Source organism: Notechis scutatus, chromosome 3, assembly GCF_049901735.1.
Source record: "Notechis scutatus isolate UNSWTSFEM ecotype Mainland chromosome 3, rNotScu1.2, whole genome shotgun sequence".
Lineage (NCBI taxonomy): Eukaryota > Metazoa > Chordata > Lepidosauria > Squamata > Elapidae > Notechis > Notechis scutatus.
Genome location: NC_142011.1, coordinates 56582212 through 56606987, shown reverse-complemented (window position 1 = coordinate 56606987; position 24776 = coordinate 56582212). Strand labels below are relative to the sequence as shown.

The following is a 24776-nucleotide window of genomic DNA, read 5'->3' as shown; positions in this document are numbered from 1 at the left end:
GACAACTGAGAGGGAAGGGAGAATTATCCTGATCCCCTCCCTGAAACTCTTTTGGGTATGTTGGTTCCAGAGGTGGTATTCAGCAGGTTCTGACCAGTTCTGGAGAACCGGTAGCGGAAATTTTGAGTAGTTCGGAGAACCAGCAAATACCACCTCTGCCTGGCCCCGCCCCCATCTATTCTCTGCTTCCCGAGTCCCAGCTGATTGGCTGGGTCTTCTTTTGTTGCCCTGCACAGGAGAATGGAGCTGGAAAGCAGGTTAGTGGGGTGTGGAGGGAATGGGATTTTGCAGTAACCTTCCCCTGGAGTGGGGAGGGAATGGAGATTTTGCAATATTCTTCCCTGCCACACCCACTAAGCCACACCATGTCCACCAAGCCACTCCCACAGAACCGGTAGTACAAATTTTTGAATCCCACCACTGGTTGGTTCAGCTAGTCCTGTTTCCCAATGTTCAGCTTGCCATGCCCTTTATCTGCTCAGGAACCAGTTGTTCTCTAATTTAGACAACACACCTGGATGCATCATTCGATATTACACAATAAATTATTACATTTATTTTATTTTTTAAATGATAGGGTACCAATCTCACATAGTGGCTCAAAGCAACCAATGTAAACAGTAAACATATGACAATCCAGAGGAGAAAAAGGATGTCAATAATGATTTCTCCAGATGTTAAACTTTCTAGCAGATATCTCATTGCATATCTTGGCTATGCAGCTTTGGTACATGTGAAGTTCACTACTCTTAAGCTTAATTCTCTTGTCTAAAGGAAACCTAAAATTTATCCTAAACAACAAGAGCAAAAACTTCTTTTGTCTCAGTAACTGCAATCTAAAACAGAAATACAACTGACCTCGACTTTTGGGCTCTGATTACTGGCCAGGAGACAGGAATGAAAAAACTCCATGTTTATCATAGCTTTTGAACTCAGCATAGACTGCAAAAATGCTTCTAAACTAGTACTTGACTAATCAGATCCAAAAACACAAATCATGACAAAAACACCGCCTGTTCCATTGGAGATGTGATAAAACATTGGTATTGTTCGGCTCCATATAGATGCAAGAATGACACATCATAAAGTTTATCTTAAGTTTTACAACTAAATTGAGTTAAGTCTTCCAAATTTCTGAGTGGGACAGAATGTTCTTAATAAAACTAATTAAAAATGGCTTTGGTTTCACTGCTTTGTAGTCAGCATCAGTGAAATGTAAATACACTTATTTGAAGGAAACCTTGACTATCCCAAAATAAAAAATAGACTCTGGGAAATATCTGAGGCGATGGAAGCTAGTTCCATAACAGAATCCAGTAATATGAAAACAGTACAAAAAAAGGACCTCAATATAGATAGAAAAGTGTAAAACTGGACATGGATAAGATACCAGCAAAAAGCAAATGAAACACATATTTTGGTCTCAGTAGTCTCATTTAAGGTCTTGTATGGCCTTGTAAGGTTGCTTTATGGATCTATAGAGATCCACTTCCTCTTAGTTAGGAATGTGCAGGGTCTAACAACTATGGAAATTCTTTCAACTTTTCTTTACAAATTTCATACTCGTAATAATTTATAGCAACAGTGACACCTATTGGCAAATAGAATAAACATGATTTTTGCTGACTTAATGAAACATCCATTTCTCCTAGGATTCTTCTGTATCATTAATCAGCAAAAAATAGCAATAGGTATGAATTAAGTCAACCGAGCATAGGAAACTTCTCCTAATTTGTCTCTAACTATCATCTTTTAACCACTTGCAAAACTGATAGAAGACATAGGTTAAAACCTTTGAAGAGATTCTTGATGTGGGAACTATTTTTAAGTAGACAAGAGCCCCTAGAAAGATCTTGACCACAGTAGAACCTTTCGGAAAATTTTTGCATCTTGTCACGAACAAATACCCGAGTGGTGATCAAACACAGCCATGGCGATTTGCCCTTCCGCGCCAATTTCCCCTTCTGCGGCATTTTCTTTACACGCATGCGCAGTCAGTTTCGCTTCCGGTTACAACCAAATTGGGTTGTAACTGAAGTCATGGAATGGATTACAGTCATGACCTGAGGTTCTACTGCACTTGGTTTCATGTTACGTTTGGTATAACTTTGAATCCAGTCTTTCATTTAGACCTTTGTCTAGGTTCATAATAACAGCAAAATAAACACTTTTCCCCTGGTGGACTATCACCATAAAGAACAAGAATAAAAACCCGCATCTGGCTTAAAATGTTGTTTTAATGCAAAATAAATGTTGACAATTTAAAGCAAGCAATATCGTTTAATTAAAATGCCAAGTAATCCATTTCTACCCAAATGAAATGATATGGCCACCTTATTATAATATCTGGATTCACTGTATAATCAGTAAATACATATTATGGGGAGAACTGAGTCCAAAATTTATGTTGCTAAGCAAGACAGTGGTTAAATGAATTTTGCCCCATTTTACAAACTTTCTTACCACAGTTGTTAAATAAATCACCACAGTTAAGTTAGTAACATGGTTGTTAAGTGAAATCTGGCTTCCCCACTGACTTTGCTTGTCAGAAGATTGCCAAAGGTGATCCCACATGACCCTGGGACACTACTATTGTCTTAAATATGTGCCAGTTGCCAAGCATCCCAATTTTGATCATGTGAGCATGGGGATACTGCAACAGTTGTATGTGTGAAAAATGGTCATAAGTCAATTTTTTCAGTGCCATTGTAACTTTGAATAGTCACTAATTGAATGGTTTTAAGTTGAGGACTACATGTATATTATGACATTGTGCAGAATGGCTGTGTTGCTCAAACAACAGTCTTCATCTAGTATTGAAGGCTAACTCTGCCCACAATCTGGAGTTCGATATTGATGTGCTCAAGGTCGACTCAGCCTTTCATCCTTCCAAGGTCAGTAAAAATAGGAGCCAGATTTTTGGAGGCAATATGCTGACATGGTAAACCATTCAGAGAGTGCTATAAAGCACTATGGAGTAAGTGCTACTGATATATTTAATGAATCATAAGTCAACCAAAGAAATAAATCAGAGAGAAAAAACTGATAAAACTAACTAAACTGACCATGTGCTAAACAGAAGGTTATTCCTAAATTACGTTTTTATATATACATGTAATTCTTTTTCATTAAAAATGTAAGTGGGCAAATTAATCTTGACTCCAGAGACCCCAGTATTGCTATTAAAGGCTTTAGAATTACTCTTTCCATTAATAAGTTTAACAAAAATCCAAACCAATTCTGAAAGGGAGGCTTCAAAAGGATTCTTCAGAATATGACCAAACTTCTGAACTTTCTCTAAAGTTTGACATGAGTACATCAAGATCTTCCCCACATTGCCTGAGTATGTATCTGCATGCACAAGACACTTTCAGTGGGATTTCCTTGGAAGCAACCTAGAAATGTTGTTTCCACAATTAAGCAAGGAATTTCAGAATATAGTCGCACAAAGCTTTAGCAAATGTATTTATTGTTTTAAGTATTAGTATTTAGATATTAAATACAACTGGAATAGGAAATAGCAATTTCCTCCACTGTCAAGAAAAACTATGCAAACTATCTAATGATGCTTTGAAATTATCTGTAACTGCTCCCCATCCTTTCATGGATGCCTACGTTGGATACTGCAAGTTTGGCTTGTGATCCACTCAGACCTTCATATCCTGCCTGGGTAAACTGTTACCCAGGATTGCCACCCATTCTATGCTCATGCCTTGGATTCTCCCTAACCAAATACAGGACTTGCATTCCCCTCCACCCTTTAAATTCATATTGATGGATTTTGCCCAATGACCCTGTCAGGTCTCTCTTGAATCTTGATCCTGTCCTCTAACGTCTTTGCTATTCCTTTTTTTTTTTTTTTTGCTCGTATCTCATGATATTCCATTCAATGCCTGCTTTAGGTTGCTACCCTAACCCTTTCTTTACTTACCACCCTTTCCTTTGATCAATTGTTCTGCCTACAAACATATACCAACAGTTCTCCTTTGGGGAGAACCTAAGACAGAAGCACTGTAGGAGTTAATTTAAAACTTTCCATTCTTCTGTAACAGGGATCTCCAACCTTGGCAACTTTCAGGCTTGTGGACTTCAACTCCCAGAGTTCCTCAGCCAGCAAAACTGGCTGAGGAACTCTGGGAGTTGAAGTTCACAAGCCTGAAAGTTGCCAAGGTTAGAGACCCCTGTTCTATAAGATACGGGAAAGTTTAGTCTCACCATTTGCAGTGACATCACTGCCCATGTCTCCTGCAGCCTCTGGAGCACATTTGGGAATTTTATAACCTGCAGGCTACATCTGGACTGTGAGTGGTCCCTATCTGGTGGGGATGGGAGGGGCCCTCCACAACAGTCCCAGTTTTTCAAGTAACCCCCTGGGAAAATTAATTGCCCAGCCCTGCCTTGGAGGAAAATCATGACTGTTGCCTACCACTATTTTTAAAAATCCTTACTTCTTAAGTATTTGTTTCTGTCTTTTCTCCTGTGGGATACATTTGCTCATCCCAAACTGCTTTGTGAGCTAACTAGGCTAACACAAAATTTTAAATATTCTCATGACTTCCATATAAGTATAAATGGAATAAGGTATATAAATAAGAAGAGGTCTGCACTTTGTCTGGAATCAGTATTCAAAAATTACTATTCCCATCATGCTTCTCTCCATGCATCCTTCAATAACAGGTTTTATATGCCCATTTTATTTTATTTTGTGAAATGTTTGATATACAGTTAAATTTTGGAAACAAAAATCTAAATGCTACATATATTGATTGATCCAAAAAATGATTAATTGAACTGTCAGAGGTTGAATGTTTCTAAATTACCATATTTATTAGAAAATAAATATGAATTCTTCCGGGTTATGATATCAAGTTATCATTCAGTTAAACAGTCTTGAACTGTTAAAGTTAAAAAAAAAACTTAAAGGGGACTATTCAGAAATATTGTACCAAAGAGGCAGCAGATTAATTCTTCAAACACCAATAGTATTGTGGCTTCATCAAGATAACTGGCAATACTTAATTTCTCTACTGATCAAAATGTTAATCTTGTTGCATATTCAATAAATAATATTTAGATTCATTTTTAGAATAAAAAGGTGCTCAACATTTTAATATAGGAAAAAGGGCCAACCAATCCTCATAATACTGTATTAGTTATAGATACTAAAACTTGTCTTTTAGAATAATGGTTAGACATACTACTTATAGAATTTAGACTGCAGAATTATTTATTTAGGCAGTTAGTATGTGGGAGGTTACCTCTTTGGCTTTGTTGATAGGCCCAGAAATCAAGGTTTAGGCTTAAAATAAATAAGTCTCTGGAATATACTAGTCTTTCAATCTCAATACTAACCATATATTTGAGTCTAAAGAATATTAAATAAACTCTTTACTGAGCGTAAGAATTGATTATTCACTTGAGGAACACTTCAAATACATGCTAATAATTATTCAATATTGATTGGGTCCATATGAAAAATATTTATTTAATTAAGCCTGTATGAGGCAAAATCTTAACCGTATTTAAAGATGACTCATAAGGAGAAAATTGGAACCAAATGCTTAGTCTGTAAAGTAGTTAGACAACATTGATTGAAAGAAAAGAAAACAGCCCTGATGGGGAAAAAAGCCTCATACGTGAATTTATACTCTTGTTTTAATTTTGTTTCTTTTAGATAAATATTCTCCGGATTGCAGGAGTTTCCAGCTTGGAAAATTCTGTATAAGATATAATATTTGAACTTTGGCTCCTACTTCCTTCTACAGTTCCAGTAACATATTGCAAATCACCCAAAATGCAATTTGCTCAAATATTTTCTCCACATGCACAGAATAGCATGGGGTCTAAGTATTTTGCTGTCAACAATATTAAGAACAATACATGTAAATACTCTATATCATCCAAAAACTTTATGAAGGTCCTAAGGCAGTTTTAAACCAAACTGAGTGTACTGTACCAGCTAACAACTGGGCAAGAATCATCCTAAATTAAGAAAAACTAAAGACCTTTGGTTTTGTAAATTCAAATATACAGAAAACAGTTGAGATCATTAAACATGACATTCTCAAACACGTTTTCAACAAATAAGAAAACTGCTTAATTTCCAACCTTGAACTCACCATTTAATGTGCTCTTTTCTACATTCTTCTCTGAATTTTTTTTCCATAATAAACACATTTTAATTACTATTCTTTGAAATAACATTTCCAGAAATAGAAAGGCTGACACTTTCCTCCTCACCCCCTCAAATTATTTAGAGGAAAAAAATATTTTCTTTAGGTTCCCAAAGAAAGAAGCCTACTGCCCTCAAGTGGTTAACAAATTATGTACTTTGCATTACAACATTGATTTCAAAGATCGCTTGTTAATTTGTAATCTACAAAGAACTGTCTCTGCATGGTTATGCCACAATATTGCCACAATATTCAGCAAGCAGACAGAAAAACTTCACAACCTGTATGTAACTACAGAAATTACATAAAAATCTCACATATCAAGTAAGAAAGAAATATCCACACATAAAACTACTAACCTTTTTGGCTAACTTAACATGCTTTAAAGTATATTCAATATTATTCAATTTCAGATGTCCCAGATATAGCTAAATAATGTTTTCACTACTAGAACGGAACATTCAGGGCTACCGTCTGCAAACAATTTTGATCCTTCCAAAATGGTGCTTTCACAACACACTGTTTATGGTAGTCCAACTGTATAAATTGAGGGAGCTCAGGACAGGATGTACTGTTTTTTTTAAAACCACAATACCCTGTTTCTCCAACAATACGGCCTCCCCCAATAGGAAGTCCCAGCATGTTTTATAGGCATGAAATGAAATTAAGCCCCTCCCCCCAAATTATGGCCTATATTAAAACATGCAAAATGGGGGGGAATGGTGGGGGGGCTTGCCGTTATGAAGTACTTTTGTTGCACACCTGGATATGGTGCTGCCTGCGTTGACCCCGATACTAAGTGCCCCACCAACGCCGAGGTCAACATCCAAGCCGTCACCGCCCGCCTGCCCAAAGATGCAAGTGGGGGGGGAAATTAAGTCACCCCCGAAAAGACGGCCTAGCCATTTTTTCGGGGCTCAAAAAAAAAAAAGACCCGGCCTTATTATATGAGAAACACGGTACTTCTGTTCTGGAACAGCCTCCCTTTGGAAGCTACAATGGGAATTGGACATAAGAGAAATCTGCATTTTCTCTGGAAAGAAGGGGGGAGGATCCAGCATCACAATCCTCCAATCAAATACTCTCCCCAAGCTGTGGCAGGTGGGTACAGAGTATGCATCTCATCAAACCCAATTAAGTAAGTAGATTTATTGAGAAAACTCATTACAAAAGAATACTATCTCCAATGCAAGCTCTATTTACAATGGAATCAAGGTTTGAATCCTATTTGCACAGTGTAACTAGCTACTCCCTTTTGAAAGGGTGGGATAGTGTCCATCTACAATATCTTTGGTAACAGACTGTTTCAGGCTTGCTAACTCCTATAGAAGTTTGGACATGATAGTGCTGTTTTTGAAAGCATATGGAGTTGCAATTAGGGATCCTTTGGAATAATTGGTCTAGGAAAAATTAGGTCAGCAATAGTCATTCTCACAGGAGCTGAAATGTGATTCAAACAAAGCTAGTATAAACTATGTTTATGAGAATATTGAGAATATTGTAATTTCAAGAATAGTGTGTTATGAAATTAATATATTTTTTAAAAAATAAATGAACATGAAAGAGGCAAGATGTTTCTATCAAGACACATAAGAAATTATCTGAACATGCTGCTCTGGGAATTCAGTATTTACAAATTTTCTTTAAAATACTGCATTTTGTCCATACAGTATTTTAGAAATGTAATGATGGCTAGGATCCAAATAATTTCCTGAGTAGGCAAAAGGGAATGCTGATGGTATAAAAGTATACAGTCAGAAAGCACTTGAACTTCTTCCAATTCATTTTCCTTAGGATTTAGTTCTTTATATATCCATTCCTACCATAACATTCCAGAGGAGGTCTTTAATGTGAATAGTGACTTTGGGGGGATGAAAGAGACTCCAGTAAAAATTATGCTAAGAAGAATCATGTTGCATGAAATCAAATCCATTTATACATCTCTTATTCCAATTGGTTTATGCTACAAATTTTTGGTTGTTTCTGGAGTGAAAAATCAGTGCCTTGTATATTTTCAATTTTAGTGAGGTAATCAGTTCTACTACTAGGGCATACATGCTGATAATGTTATTGTCTAGATACAAGTGATATTGTGAGATCATAGCAGACAGTTATTTAAATGACTGTTATCAAATACTTCAAACCTGTTAATCCAGAGGGACTGGTAAAAACCTTCATAATAACATAGTTTTCAAACCCATCCCCATGTAAATACTTCAATTCAAAGTACAGGACAAAATGTTTTTTAAAAAGCAAACTATCCAGTACAATAGATGTTGAATGCAATGGCTTATGCCTTCTTTAAATTCCATGCTTCATTACATCAGAGTGATAGCTTTCTTGGAAATAGCTCATCTTAGAAATGTTCCCCATAATATATAATTGTTGCTTGTATAAATTAAAGAAAAGTATGATATACAAGACATATCTTATGTTGGACTATTAATGGTACTAGGTCAGGGGTGTCAAACTCACGGCCCATGGGCCGGATGTGTCATGCGTTGGCTCTGCCTCTGCCCAGTTTACCAAAGGGGAAAAAAGTCCTGATACATCATGTGACGTCGCCATGATGATGCGAGTTTGACACCACTGCACTAGGTATTCAATGGTTGCCCAATTGAATCAACTAATTGTTATATGCTGTCAACATAAAACTTATCATTGTTTATAGTAATACAATATTTGCGTATTTTTAAGTCTCACATCACTAATCAATCCTTTGTGTTTTACAATTTGTTTTTCAATTTCTTCAGCTAAATTAAGCTAAATGATACATTGAAATAAATAAATATTCCTAATGTTTTGTGTTGAAAGGCTTAGTATTTTATGTCCTTACATTGTAAAGTGGGATTTCCTGATGAGAAAAATCTTTCAGAATATGTTTCATTACTATCTTATCTTTTAATAAAACTTTTATATGTTGGTATTCTTAATTTTACTTTTATTATCCTTTTGTCATAAGTCTAGAATGGAAGTGCAGGGATATCTATTGTCCAGGTTAAATTAACCTTGGAAAGATAAGATACTTGTCATTTATTTACCTCTGTTATATTTGTACCTCCGAGCAGGTATCTTGCACAACTTATGATACATTACTTTTATATTTTAACTCTCAAGCTTCTCTTCTTTTTGATCTGCTGAACATTTTGGGAGTCTGCATCTTTAATTGCCACCTATCAAACTTGTTCAGGTCTGGAAAGATTACCCTAAGTAATTGATTTACAGCAATAATATTTACCTTTAGAGATCACAATTCTCTGTATGACTTCATATGATATTGGCAATACAAACTGAAGTTCAAAACAATACTAAAATAGTGTCATAATAATATGAGACTATGAAGATCTTCTGAATGTTGGGCATTTTAAATTTATTAAAAGAAACTTCTGGAGCTCCAAATCTTGAATCGTAAGATTTTTTAATATATTTTTTATGCTTTAGTCCCAGCACCCTATCTGCAACACTAGGGTGTTATATACTGAACTAGAGTATATAAAGCATTCTAACAATGTCTTGGGTTTGTTGCAAACTGTTAGTTCCCCAGAGCCCATCATATATTTTGACAGGAAACAACCAAAATAATAAAAGAACTATATTTTTTACAATAGTTCCAACCGTGTATTTCTGATATTTACAGAAGTATAGATTAATACTTTAAACTTCTTTAAGATTACTTTTTTTTAGTTTTCCAACATTTATAATACAGGTTGCAAAAATTGCTTATTTGTAGTTAAATAGACAAATTCCAGTAATAAAAATTTTCTTGTCAGCAGCTAAAACAAGAAAGAGAATGTACCCAGATCTTTTTTTAAAAAATCCCTAAAGACTTTAAAGGGAAAGAACATAATCAGCTGTACAATATGCCTGAGTGTTTTAAAATGCTGAATTGTTCAGAATAAGCAACCATGGCTGTAGCATATTGGTAAATCACTTTCCACTGGGCAGAAAAACTAACAAATCATGAACCTTCCACCCTTGGTTGTTTAGCATTCTTTCCAAACCAGCATTATTTCTCAATTAACAAGTCAGAATAAAACCAGATAAATTAAAAACTTTATCTTATCATGACTGAAGTGTTCCTTCATTTTTTCAATAATTTAAATTCAGGTTATTTCTCTTTAAGGCTTGCTGCCACAGATATGGAAACAAAATCAGGAACAACCAGCAGCAAAGCAAGTCAGACCGTTTTCTTATGCATCTACTTTCTGTTTCCATGGAAATGGAAAGACACAGGGAAAAATGATAAGAACGATATCCATTTTTTTCCTATCTCAAACTGTCTTGCTATTCCCTGGGGGGGGGGGGGTAGCCAGTGAAGGGAACAAGAAGGAATGACTAAGAATATGGTGTCATATTTCAGCAGAAAACTGACCTGGGCTACAAAAAACAGCTACCAAACAATTTCCACCATCACTTAAGAAGGGATTTTCAAAACTGTGGATTGCAACCTTTCAATAAATGTGTGGCAAGTTACACTCCCAATCTGCTGGTACTGGGCTGGGCCAAGTGAATTATTCACATATCAGGCTTCTTATCTGACAGTTTTTTTGAGAGAAAAACGGCTGTTATCATGAGTCACTGAAGAGAGGCCCAGCTCTGGGAGAAAATTCTGAGAGAAATCCAGTTCTAGTTAGAAAGCTTGGCTTGCCCAGATGTGCTAGATCACTGCGACAATTCACCAGGACCAACCAACAGCTGTCTTGTCCAGGAAAAACAGAAGTTTTGTCAGAGAGCATGTTCCAAGAGTTTTGTTATGAGACAGGAGAGTCACACAAATTATTTTAAGAAACTGTGTCACCACAAGGTTTGAGGATCTCTGACTTAGTAATTTGTAGATTTCAGAGCTGCAGTGTTTAGGAAGCCTGATCTATATTTGCCAACAAGAGAAGATGTGAAGAACTTTGCAAGAACTTCTATAACAGATGCTAACAGAGAGCAGATATTAAAATCTGATTATACAAATAACCTATTGCTATTGATAAAACTCACAGATCAGGTATGAAGAATGCCAAATCCAGTCCCCAGTTTTTTATTTATAAGCTCTTAGATGAGGGATTGAGAAAGTCTACTGCCTTAGGCCATGGAGACCTGTTACCAAATCAAATCATAAACATACTAATGATGTGGTACCAAATATGCAATTCTTATAGTTTAATAATAATAAGTATTCAAATATTTTTCTAATTTCTTTAGAAGAAAATGTTCTCTTTTCAATTATGCTTTACATCCAATTGCAATAATCTTTAGGAGGCATATTTAAAACTTTAGATACACAAGTATACCTATTGTTTGATGTGTTAGATTTTCATCATAACCAATTAAATCTTTTCAATTTGATATTCAGGCTGCCCCTCCTGTTAAATCTCCATTAGCTACTTATCGAAAAAGTTGCAAAGAGGATGTTAACCAAACAATAATCTGAAAAAAAGAGGCCACACTTCTTCTTTTCGATTTGGCCTGTTCCCTAATTATAAGAAGCATCTGTATTATACAGGTTCAGATATATTTGTTACTTGGAAAAAGAAATGGTAGGTGGAAAGAATAAAACATAAAACATTTTAATTTCTGCTGTCTAACTTTCCTGAAAGTCGACTGACAAAGGAGAAAAATAACAGAGAATCATGCAGAAAGAAGGTGTCAGGAGTTGCTTCTAGTCTTTATACTAGCTGCCTACATTCCCTTCTGAATCACCTTGTATGTAGAAGCAACTCCTGGATGGAGTTCTGTACATGGAAGTCCATGACCCTAGGATACATGATATAGTAAATTAGCTTTTACCCTACTTAAGGTCTCTATCCTTATTAGTATAAACTAGAAGCAAGACCCTTGCACTATAATTTCATCAGGGACAATTATACAACTGTGGCAAATACCTATATCTAAAAAAGGATCATTCACTGAAGTCATGTTTCCAAAGGGATATCAGAATAAGAATAGATTTAATGCTATATAAAATTGCAAAAATATGAGGCAGGCAAATGGAATTCAACAAAGAATCATGTAAGATTCATCAGGTTTCTGACACAAACTCTGCATAATAATTAGACACCAAAGAATTTCACAAGTTGAAAAAGATACTAGATATGTCTATTATCTGTTTTTTGTAACATCTCACCTTAGCAGAAGTTCTGAAGTTACTTCTGATAATGATATTATCCAGTCATAGATGTTGGATAATAAGAGAGTGATCAAACACAAAGAAAATGATGCACAGTATATGTCTATCAAAATGACAGGAAAGTTAAGCATACAGTCAAGTCTCTTTCAGTAACATAAGCAGAAGTATAAAAATTTTAAAGGATGCTATTTAATTTATATATGTCATAAATTCAAATGTTAACAAACCAAACAGAACATCATATGACCTTCCAATCATTAAGATCACATAAAAACATACTATTCAAATACTATTAGTTAGACTGATTATAGTACATCTTTTTATTTCCTATCAGGCTACATTGGACAATGTCAGCTTAGGCTGTGCCCACGTACCTGGGAATACATCTCACCAAGTCACATGAGACTAATTTAAAAAGTACACATTACATCAGGGTTGATATAGTCCATATATCAATAATTTGGCATACTATTATTTAGATACCTCTTTTCACAGTAATGAGATCATAGTAATAATTAAATTGGGATGCTAGTTTAGACAGTTTTATAACTTAGCAGGATGCTCAGAATCTGCACCCTTAAAAAAATAGACCATTTCAACATTAACCCCTGAGAAAAGATTCTGATGCTGCCACAAAAGTGATAGTAGACAAAAGCCAGTAAACCATCTCAACTTATTATTCCCTCTGATCAAATCATTACCTTTATTAACTTCAGCTAAAAAAAAACCCTAACATCACTTCAACAATATCCAACTTGTGAAAACTATTCATATAATATTCATATATCAGGAATGTTTATGGGACTAATACAGACATGGAATTTATTAGCTCAACATCATGCAATAAAATTGTATTAAACTCAGAAAATACAAAAAAGTGATACATTCTTATGAAGCAAAAAAGAAGAAAGCTAATGCTGAAAGAGATTGTTCTCAGATTAATTCTGAATAAACTGTACTCCCTGTCATCAGTTATATCCAGGATTTAACAAATTATTTAATAATCAAATACTATCTCCAAACTTAATGAAATACTGGAAAAGCAAAAACAAATTCTCCATTTGTGAAAAACATATTCTCCATTTGTGGCAAGATTAGTCAAATCTTCCCTGGTGTGGTAGCCTCTGCATGTGCTGAGATACCGTTCTCTAAATTGTTTCTAAGTCCATGCAAACATTGATGCATTCATTGTATCTAGGCAGCTATGAATTATGCATTATAACGTATGTAATGTACTCATAAATATCAAATAATTCATCTATACAACCAATTCAAAACAATTTGATAATTTACATAGATAATAAGTTTGTCTAATGGTTCAGTTTTGAAAGCGAAAAGGGTACTTTGGAGCATATATGTAGCAACTCCTCTTTAAAGCAGCCACCATATTTCTGATTACAAGGTAATCAGATGGCCCTTTGCAGGGCCATCCTAGGAAAAAAACACATTCAAGAATTTGCAGACAAGTGTTGCATATGTGTGCTAAAGAAAAGAGGGAAATGACAACATACCTCTCTACACATAGAATAAAAGTCCACCTGAAACAAAGACAGAGGACATATAGAACTCCCAAATACCTATGCACAACTTTAATAGCAGAATTATAGCCATTATCACAAAAATACCTTTATATATCAAAAGAAGGAAATGTACCATTTATGTTCAAATAATTAGTCTTATAATAAAAATATTGAAAATAGAGCTGTAATTTAATATTACAGCTCATGAAACACCACAGCACTTGTTTGAGTTTTCCTTAGGTTATTCTAAAAAAATAAAACTTTTAAAAATATGAGAATTATTTAGCTATAAATCAACAGGTTCTTGGATGGCTTACACAATCACCATACTTACTTGAATCCTCCCATCGGAGCAGATGCAGTTTCCAAGCCGAGTAATACAGAAACCCCAAGACCAAAAAGAGGCAGAGAGCAAGTAGCACGTTACGCATAAACACCAGAAGTCCCATCTTCATACGGAATAGCTCTTCTATAAAATCTGGGTGGAAAAAAAAAGGGGTATTCTCAAATTGGTTTATATAGCATAAGATTAAGATGTTTGACTAGGACTGGAAAGACCAAGGTTCTGGTCTCACCTGGTGACTTTGAGCAATTACTTTCATTCAATCCCACCAACTTTGCATGGATGTTGTTATGGGGATCAATTGGAGGAAAGAACCTTATGTAGATCAACTTGAGTTCCTAGAGAAAATTTGGGATATACAGCAATTCTAATAAAGAAATAAATTTAAAAACTAACTATGTTTAAGTTATCTAAGCATGCTCCATTCCCAACATATAATATCCAAACATGCTTATTCATGACACCGGAGTGGAATTAAGTTTTGTGAAATGAACAGGATGTATTTCTAAGTAATTTTCTGCTTTTCCAAGCGCGATTCAGAAATGCTGCTGATAGGTGTTATTAAAAAGCTTAATCTGAAGAACCTGTTCACTATTGCATTGTTTCTCAGGAATATACTATTTTGTTTATGTAAAACAATACCCAAAGTAAATTGTCATGCCAAAAAAAATATAGAATAGAATTCTTTATTGGCCAAGTGTGATTGGACACACAAGTCTTGGTGCAAATGCTTTCAGTGTACATAAAAGAAAAGATACATTCGTCAAGAGTCAAGAATCATCAGGTACAACACTTAATAATATAGGGTACAATAAGCAATTAAATCATACTAGGAAACAGTCCATATAAATCATAAGGATACAAGCAACAAAGTTACAATCATACAGTCACAAGTGAGAGGGGATGGGCGATAAGGAGTGATGAGAAGATTAATACTAATAGTAATGCAGAGTTTGTAAATAGTTGGACAGTGTTGAGGGAATTATTTGTTTAGCAGAGTGATGGCATTCAGGGAAAAACTGTCCTTGTGTCTAGTTGTTCTGGTGTGCAGTACTCTATAGTGTCATTTTGAGGGAAGGAGTTGAAACAGTTTATGTCCGGGATGTGAGGTGTCTGTAAATATTTTCACAGCCTCTTTTTGACTTGTGCAGTATACAGGTCCTCGATTGAAGGCAGGTTGGTAGTAATTGTTTTTTCTGCAGTCCTAATTACTCTCTGGAGTCTGTGTCTGTCTTGTTGGGTTGCAAAATGAAACCAGACAGTTATAGAGGTGCAGATGACAGACTCAATAATTCCTCTGTAGAACTGTATCAGCAGCTCCTTGGGCAATTTGAGCTTTCTGAGTTGGTGCTGAAAGAACATTCTTTGTTGTGCTTTTTGATGACGTTTTTAATGTTAGGTGTCCATTTTAAGTCTTGTGATATGATAGAACCTAGAAATTTGAAGGTCTCTACTGTTGATACTGTGTTGTCTAGTATTGTAAGAAGTGGTAGTATGGTAGTATATTTCACATAACTAAGAAATACAGTATAACCAATACCTCTTAATTATATGAGTAACTAGAAATAGCAACAGCACTTAGACTTGTATATCGCTTTATAGTGCGTTACAGCCCTCTCTAAGCAGTTTACAGAGTCAGTATATTTCCCCCAACAATTTTGGTCCTCATTTTACCCACCTTGGAAGGATGGAAGGCTGAGTCAACCTTGAGCCTGGTAAGATTTGAACTGCCAAATTGCAGTAGAAATAGCTTGCAGTACTGCACTCCAACCACTGCGCCACCGAGGCTCTTTTAAAAAATAATTAAACTACTTAAAATAATTACTTTAATACAAAGTTATAACAACCCATGTCATGATGTAGCAAGAATAATTGCTTGCTGAGCTATGGAAGATGCAACTCTAGAATGGACTACTAACTTATTGCATTGGTCACTGTGGTTAAATTGGTAAGTTGTATAAGAATCACAAGAACGAATATTTTGGAGGAATTGCTCATTTGCATTATTTTGGACCAGCAACATACAAACCTAGATCAAGAGACAGAACTGAGCCACAAACTTAGTCACATGCCTGTCCTTTCTCTGATCTCCCTTTAGCAAGAGCAGTCAGAATAGAACTGGAAGGGACCTTGGAGTTCTTCTAGTCCAGCCCTCTAGGAGACCCTATACCTGGTACCATTTCAGATAGGTGGCTGTCCAGTCTTTTCTTAAAAATCTCCAGTGATGGAACAACCACAACTTCCAAAGGCAAGCTGTTCCACTGGTTAATTGTCCTCACTGTTAGGAAGTTTGTCCTTAATTCCAGATTGTTTTTCTCCTTGATTAATTTCCATCCATTGTTTCTTGTCTTGCCTTCTGGTGCTTTGGAAAACAAGTTGATCCCCTCTGTCAACACTGAATCACTTGGTGAATCTTTTTGTGGCAGCCCCTCAAATACTGGAATACCATACCCAATTCCTGCAACCATTCTTCAAATGTTTTTGTCTCCAGGCCCTTAGTTGCTCTTCTTTGCACTTTTTCCAAAGTCTCAACATCTTTTTTGTAATATGGTGACCAAAACTGGATGCAGTATTCCAGGTGTAGTCATACTAAGGATTTATAAAGCAGTACTTAGCTAACTATTTCCTGTTTTGATCCAACCCCATTTTTAAAAACTAGCTTAGTCAGGAAACCACACAAATCCTAAAAGAAGAACTCATGGTTAAATGCACACACACATCAATGAAAGACAGTGAGAAGAGGAAGCACTCAATCCTGTTTTCAGTTCACTATCCCCTGCAGCTAAACTCAATCAGAAATTACATCTTGTTAAATTACATATTAAAACCACCTGGGTAGGTACTGTGTGATCTATTCTTCATTGTGTCCAATTTAGTTTTTCTATTTTATTAAAATGTTTTAACAGAGTACTGGCCAAACTATTCTGAATTCCACAATAACCCCAGGCAAGCTGAAGCAATTATAGTGATATTCATATTTTATTCAACAGGATGTGAAATTTAGATAGACAATATGAATTGATTTCAGGGTAATTTGAGGCATACATTGCCTAGATATATACACACAGTAATGCTAAACCAGAATGCGGTTGTTTGGATTCAGTTTAACATGTTCTTTCATAAATTTTGATTTATTACTTAATATGTTCTCAAGCCCAAACACAACAGTCAAGCATGAGAACAAAATGTCTGACTAAAGTTACTAGACTGAGGCAGTTGTTGCTCTTTGGCCCACTTCACTTAATTCTTAGTTTACAGACTACGTGATGTAGGAGAATACAAGTAGGAATGAGAGCGCTTTAGGAATTAAAAGATAGGTTCCTTTTGATCTTTCAGCAACAAAAGAAAAGCATCACTTCAGCCACGACTATGCACAAGAACCCTGAAAAGGCAACTTCATGTTAGCTTAATTCCAACAGGTTGCCAAATCATGGCTTCAACTTTCCATAGTCTGTTTCCAAATACCTTCTCCAAACATGTGGCAAGTGAAAATGCCATGGGCTGGCTTTGCTGAGAGCACTCTGGTAGGAAAAAATATGTTCCATAAATAAATAAGCAATGCTGAGAGTTTCCTCCAACATCAAAGAAAAGGACTAATGGTACCCCTCATCAAGATGCTATGAATGAGCAATTATAATTCCCCCTGAACCCTGCTCCCTGCTAAACATTTCCCCTGAACTTCAATATTCCATTTGACCAAATAACGAGGAAAGGCCGTACCTTGAATGTCTCTATGCATTGTGTATATCCTGCTGTTGCACTGTTTGTTGCTTCCTTCTAACTAATTTGCTGTGAACATATTGCAGATATCTCCTGACAGCCAGATGAAGCTCTAAAGTTGCAACTGGATAAATTAGAAATCTAAATTTTCAGAAATCAGCATTCAAAAGGATACAGGTAGTCCTCAACTTACAACCCTTCCTTTAGTGACCATTCAAAGTTACAATGTCACTAAGAAAGTAACTTATGACCTGTTTTCACACCTATGACTACTGCAGTATCTCTATGGCCATGTGATCAAAATTCATCTTCTTGACAACTTCATGTATTTATGACAGCTGCACTGTGCCAGAGTCCTGTGATCACCATTTGTAATCTTCCCAGTTGGCTTCTGACAAGCAAAGTCACTGGGGGAAAGCCAGGTTCACTTAACAACCTCATGATTCACTGAACAAATCCAGTGGTTTGCTTAAGAATTGTGGCAAAAAGGACGTAATGTGGGGCAAAACAACTGCCTTGGTTAATAGTAGGAATTTTCAGCTAACTGTGGTCATAAGTTAAGGACTACCTGTGTAGCCAAAGCCATTATTGCAATAGTGTACCACTGCTGAAATAAAACAAAAACCTTCTAACCGTAAATTTGATAAGAGGCAGAGTTGCTAAAAAAGGGGATGTCCAACTTTCACTATTACTGTTATAACCCTTTTCATAAAAGTCTAGGAAGCATATATACTCTACTCAGCCATTTATATCAATGATTTGCAAACTCTGATCTGACAATCATGAGATGATTCCCCCACACCCTTTCCATTTTTTCACCAATCAAAACTGGTATGCTACCTGAGCCCCTTGCCTCCTTATATTCACCAAAAATCAACTGGCCAGACCAGGGCCACATTCTGCCTCAACCTGCCATCTCTCTGCATTCACTGCCAGTCAGTTGGCCAAACAAGAGCCAATTCACCAACTCAGCCCCACATCCCTGCATTTACCACCAATCAGCTACTCTGCACCTCAGTACCCAACATTCAATATTCCCTGCCAATTAATAATGGATTAGTTCTGAAAACATTGATTTACTGAAACACGCAAAGGTGAATTCCCAAGCTCTTGAAGTCAAAAACAAGAAGGGATTATTGTTTATTTAATTGTGTGATTTTGGCACTTTCAAGAATCTATATTAGTTGTCCACATTCATAATTACACAAAGTTGAAGAAATGCTAGTTTAAATAAATAGGAGTAGCTGACAAAGGTGCTCTAATCAATGTTTAAAAAGCAGGACTGGCCAAACCAACCATTCTTATTTATTATTGCAAATTTACAAAGGCTGACATGTTGGAACTACTACACCCAAATCCTTCTCATGTGTGCTGCTTTTGAATCAGATCTTCCACATCCTGTACATGTTTCTTTTGTTTTCCTTAACTAGATGTATAACTTTACAATTCTCCCTGTTAAGTTTAATTATTTTGTTTTCCAGCCAAAGTCTTGTGGAATTTCCCCCCTCTCTTTCCAAGAACGGAGTATAGTCCTTGACATACAGCCACAATTAGGACCAGAATTTCTGTTGCTAAGCAAGGTGGTTAAGTGAGTTATGCCCCATTTTACCACATTTTTGCTATGATTGTTAAATGAATCACATGGTTGTTCAGTGAATCTCCTTTCTTCCATTGATTTTGCTTGTTGGAAGAAGGCTGCAAATGACAATCATATGACATGGATTCTGCATGGATGCTGTAATAAATACATGCTGGTTGCCAAGTGCCAGATTTTGATCACATGATTGTGACAGTTATAACTGTAAGTCATAACTGTGAGGATTAATTGTAAGTCATTTTTTTCAGTGTTGCTGTAATTAAGAACAGCCATAAAAGAATGATTTTAAGTCAAGGATTACTTGTATTAGAAACCTCATCTTGTCCATGACTTAATGAAAGAGGCGCATCTTAGGCTTGTCTTCAACCTTGTCTTGCTTGAGCCATTATGCTGTTTGTATATGGCTTGAGCCTAACAAAGTTGTAACTTTGTATTTTGTTGGCCCAAAAAGTCGGTGGCCAGTAATCCTTAATCATTACAATAAGAGAAAAGAGCCAAATTATGGTTGGAGAGTATTTCTGTCGCTTCACTCAAAGGACAAAGAAGATACACTAATTCATCCTGTACTCAATATATTCGATTTTGCTATTCAAGAGATCCGTAAAAAGTATAAGGTCCCTTAGAATTTACCAAGGATAGGGCATATGGATCTATTGTGATATGTACATGTAATCATGTGCTCAGCCATACATTTATTGGTAGATAAACAGTATTACAAAAACACTTACAGACTGCAGTGGTTTCCCAAATTAATCAAGCAAGCATTCTTTGCCATAGCATCTTCCCTTTCAAAACCCTACTCAACTACGCCATGCTGAAATGTGTTTGGCCCCCAATCCTACTGGCATTTCATAACTGTTCGAAAGTCAGTAAGTTCCCCCAACCATGTAGGTTACATGAGCTCATCACTGAGATTTTTCTTGACATGATTGTGATTGTGTTTGAATTTGATTGTCCTTGAGTGCAATTGTACTATTCTTTGTGTTATTCTTGGGTACTGTTATATTGTTTTTATTTCATTGATTTTAATTCTAAATTCACCACCCAGAGTCACAACTGCAAGATAGATTATTCTATAGATTGAAGTACTGGTAACCCTCAATTTGTTTAATGACCATTCAAGGTTACAATGGCAGTGAAGGAAGTGACTTATGACTGGTTTTCACACTTATGATCATTGCAGCATCTCCATAGTCATGTGATCAAAATTCAGACGCTTGGCAACTGAGGGGCTGCCACAGAGAGGAAGGAGTCAAGCTATTTTCTAAAGCGCCTGAAGGCCAGACAAGGAATAATGGATGGAAACTGAACAAGGAGAGATTTAACCTGGAAATAAGGAGAAACTTTCTGACAGTGAGAACAATCAACCAATGGAACAGCTTGCCCTCGGAAATCGTGGGAGCGCCATCACTTGAGACTTTCAAGAAATGGTGTCACAAATGGTGTAGGGTCTCCCGCTTAGGCGGGGGGTTGGACTAGATGACCTACAAGGTCCCTTCCAACTCTGATTATCTATTATCTGGCTCATACTTATGATGGTTACAGTGTCCTGGAATCATGGAGCTCCTGACAAGCAAACTCAATATGGAAGCCAGATTCACTTAAAAACTGTGTTACTAACTTAACAGCTGGAGTGATTCACTTAACAACTGTGACAAGAAAGGTTGTAAAATGGGGCAAAACTCACTTAACAAATGTCTCACCTAGCAACATAAATGTTGGGCTCAATTGTGATTGTAAATAGAGGACTACTTGTAATAAATAAACAAACAAACAAGTTATGCGTGGGTCATGACATCTCTGAAACTTCTCATAGCTTAGATATGAGTCCAACTGAAATTTATTCCTCTTTATAAAGTGTTAAGTAATTATGATCAAAGCCTCTCTGTATTCTTTTTGTGTATACAATGGCTCCAGTAAATTCTTTGTACATTCTTGCATTCAACTCTTAGCCTAGACCATTTATGGGAATTCACCATGAAGAAGTGCAAGTGAATGCAAATACCCCCAAAAAAAAAATATTGCTTGTGGCTGAATTGCAAGACTTCAAATCATAGCTGCAGGTTAAATGTCTGAACTGCCTTGTAAAACAATCCTCACCTCAGTTGTAAAAACGAGTATGTGAAAAGATTACGCCAAACTTTTTCTGACATCATACATGTGTCCATGTACATTCTATATTGTGTTTAACAAAGATGCAAGAGATAACATAGATCTTCATAAAATTAGAACAAGTTGATGAAACCCATAAGGAAACTCTCTATTAGAAGAAGAAAAGGATCAGATCCTTCTAGATTACTCTCTGACCAAAACTATTCAACTCTTATCTGCAGTGGGCTTCCTGTCAGATTATCTTCATCTGAACAAATGTCACTCTGAATAGAAATAATGACTATAAATGTTTCACCTGTTTCTACTTCTTAATATCACATATGTAATCATATGTGTGTGCTGCATATTCCCAAGTTGCTTTTACTTTGGGCCCTAACTCCTCGCTCTTTAAACAAAAGAGCTTGCTTTACCATTCAAATTGGCGTTCTTTCACTTTGGGATCATTCAACAATGCAGCTGGAGAATTTCTTTGGCTACTCGGTTATAGAGGCAAATGGTTCACCCAAGCAAGCAGTTGGAAACATCAATGGAGAAAACTTTAGGCATCAACAAATTAAATCAGTGTTCTGACACTCATTTTCCTTCAAGTTTCCTGGGCCTTCACTTCAACTATGCTAGCTTAGAATACAAAATAACTCCCACAGCACCAGATATTGAAAACAGTTTCAGCAAACATTGCACAATATTGAGTGATGCAGGCAGTTAGAGCCAAATAGTTGGAGGATCATGAGCTGATGACCCCTATCGAAGTGGAACCACTTTTGGCTATTTCAGAAGAAACAGCCATCTTTTTAAAACATCAAAACTGGTCTCAGGCAAACCACCATCCCTGGTATGGACGAGGGACTACCCTTACCCATTTCTTTCACTCCCTTTTTATTCCTTCCAAGCTGTCAATTTCAACCAATTCCACCCAGCAATTAATTTCAGGACCCCTGTGGGTTAAACACACAAATACACCGACCACACACACACAAATCCTACCAGAAATAAATAAGAATGGCTGATGGTGTGAGCAGGAAGTATCAAGCTTGCCGAAATCGAGACCACATCCTGGATGGAAAGGCGAAACGAAGCAACTAGGATGACACCTGGGAACGAGTTGAGCCACAGACCATCTGAACGGCCGGGGCAGGGGAAAGGGTTCCATTCTGAAGGAAGGCATGGCTCTTCAGGGCCCTGGCAGGAGAGCAAGTTTTAGGAAGGAGAAATAGGCCAAGAAAAATCTCAGCGAGACGGGCCTCTGAGCAGGACATAAAAGGGGGCGAAAGGCAGAAGGACGCAGAAGCGGAGCACTCTCTCTCTCTCTCTCTCACACACACACACACACACAAACACACTTCTTCCTTCTTTGCCGATTTTGAGACTGCATCCCTTCCTCCGCGCTCCTTTGCTTACCAGAGTAACGGGCCGATTCTGGCCACCTTTCCTGCGGGCTCGAGTTCCGTACGCCTTGCAACCCGCCATGCCGGGCCGGAGCAGCGGCGGCAGTGGCCCTCACCGGCCTCTAGGGCAGGGGTCGATCGCCAATCACACAGCAAGGCGGATCTTCTAACGGCCAATGGGGGAAGGCGAGGGGCACTCTTTCGCTGCCAGCCCCGCGATTGCGGGAGAGCGGTGGGATTCACGCTGCCCAATCAGACACAAGAAGGATTCTCTTCGCCCCCCTCCCCCCCCACCCCAAACTCGAGCGTATCAAGAAGGCGCGAGGCTGTCCAATCAATGGAGACAAGAAGCGGAGGGGGGCTCCAGGACGTCCAATCAGTTTGGCCACATTTTCTCTTCCCCCACCCGCCGCTCACTTCAGTCCTGGACTGGGCATGAAAAGGCTTTTTAGCCAATTGCGACATAGTGTAGGACGATGGCTTTTCCCGGCAGAGTTTGGAACGGCCGGGAGGGCATAAGGATTGGAATCTCAGATCTCAACCCATTACCTCTAATGGAAATCGCTACCGCTGCTACTCTCTAAAAGGCAAACGTATCGTTTCAAAGCGGTATCTAATGTAGAGTTGTGGCATATAGCGAGGCGCCGTTGGCACGCCTCCATCTTCAAGGTCAAATTATTGCTTTGCGAAGGGTGCTCTAGTACCAGCCAGAATAACTCTGGGGGCCTTTAGGACTCTTTGGTTGTTTTCTTCCAGACGTTTCATTACCTAACTAGATCAAATAGATCAGGCGTGCCTAAGCGTACAATCGTGTCTACCGTCCCTCTCCTATTGTTCCCAATTATTCGTACCTATTTCATGTATTTTTATACTTACGTTTATTCTTATTTCTATTATATTGTAAGTGTTTGACAAATCAAATAAATAAAATAAATAACATCCACAGTGAATGGTGTTAAATCTTCAAGTATCAATAGTAACTGTTATTAGAAGCACGAGCTTGCGTTGTAATATTGCAATAACAGATAACAGATAATCAGAGTTGGAAGGGACCTTGTAGGTCATCTAGTCCAACCCCCCACCCAAGCAGGAGACCCTACACCATTTCTGACAAATGGCAGTCCAATCTCTTCTTGAAAGTCTCAAGTGATGGCGCTCCCACAACTTCCGAAGGCAACTTCTGTTCCATTGGTTGATTGTTCTCACAAGCTTGTTCTCACAAGCTTGTTCATGTTTTAACAACCATGGTTTAATCAGTTAAGTATGCCCATCTGGATCTTGCTACAGAAAACCATAGTTTTTAGTTTATAACTTCACTGCAAACTCAGCCACTACATTATGAAGATCCAGAAGGATTGGTTACTCATATATAAGGAGGCTGTTGCCAATACTGTCATCCCCCAGGGTTTTCCCCCTTTTAGAATACCTCAGACTTGCAAAACAGTCCAGAGGCACTCTTAAGCAAGTCATTCTAGCAGGAGGAGCAAGAATAACCTTCCAGTGTAGAAAACCAAGCCAAGGACTGGAAGGACAGAGTGTAAACCCAATGAGATTGGGTTAATATATTCCTACAATAGGTGGATGGGCCCAGGGATAATAACAGCCCTTCCCCCAATGCAATGACTGGATGGATGAGAGAATTTGGTGTCTCTGACAAAGTGAATCAAGAGTGTGGTGGCTGCTTGCAGACAAGGAAATATTCCAAGATTAGGAGCTGAAAGGGCAACCACGGATGACTCACATGGGGCTGGAAACAGGAGCTCTCTGGATCCCTGATGTCATATATCACACTCATAGATCAATTCAAA

At 37.2% G+C, this 24776-nt stretch overlaps 1 protein-coding gene across 13 annotated transcripts in view; it reads right to left on the bottom strand.

Annotated features, from left to right (window-relative positions):
* Positions 1-23239, bottom strand: part of ST3GAL3 (ST3 beta-galactoside alpha-2,3-sialyltransferase 3) — a 201869-nt gene extending 178630 nt beyond the window's left edge. For 3 of the 13 annotated variants that reach the window (XM_026665724.2, XM_087960112.1, XM_087960114.1), the window contains exons 1-2: positions 22982-23239; positions 14146-14289 (exon numbers count right to left, since the gene is read on the bottom strand). In XM_026665724.2, coding sequence (XP_026521509.2) covers positions 14146-14266 — 121 coding nt within the window. In that variant the 5' untranslated portion in view covers positions 14267-14289; positions 22982-23239. Of the gene's footprint in view, positions 1-14145; positions 14290-14386; positions 14522-22981 lie in introns of all 13 variants that reach the window. The other 10 variants (XM_087960108.1, XM_087960105.1, XM_087960106.1 and 7 more) reach the window with 10 other exon arrangements.
* Between the last annotated feature and the right edge of the window lie 1537 nt (positions 23240-24776).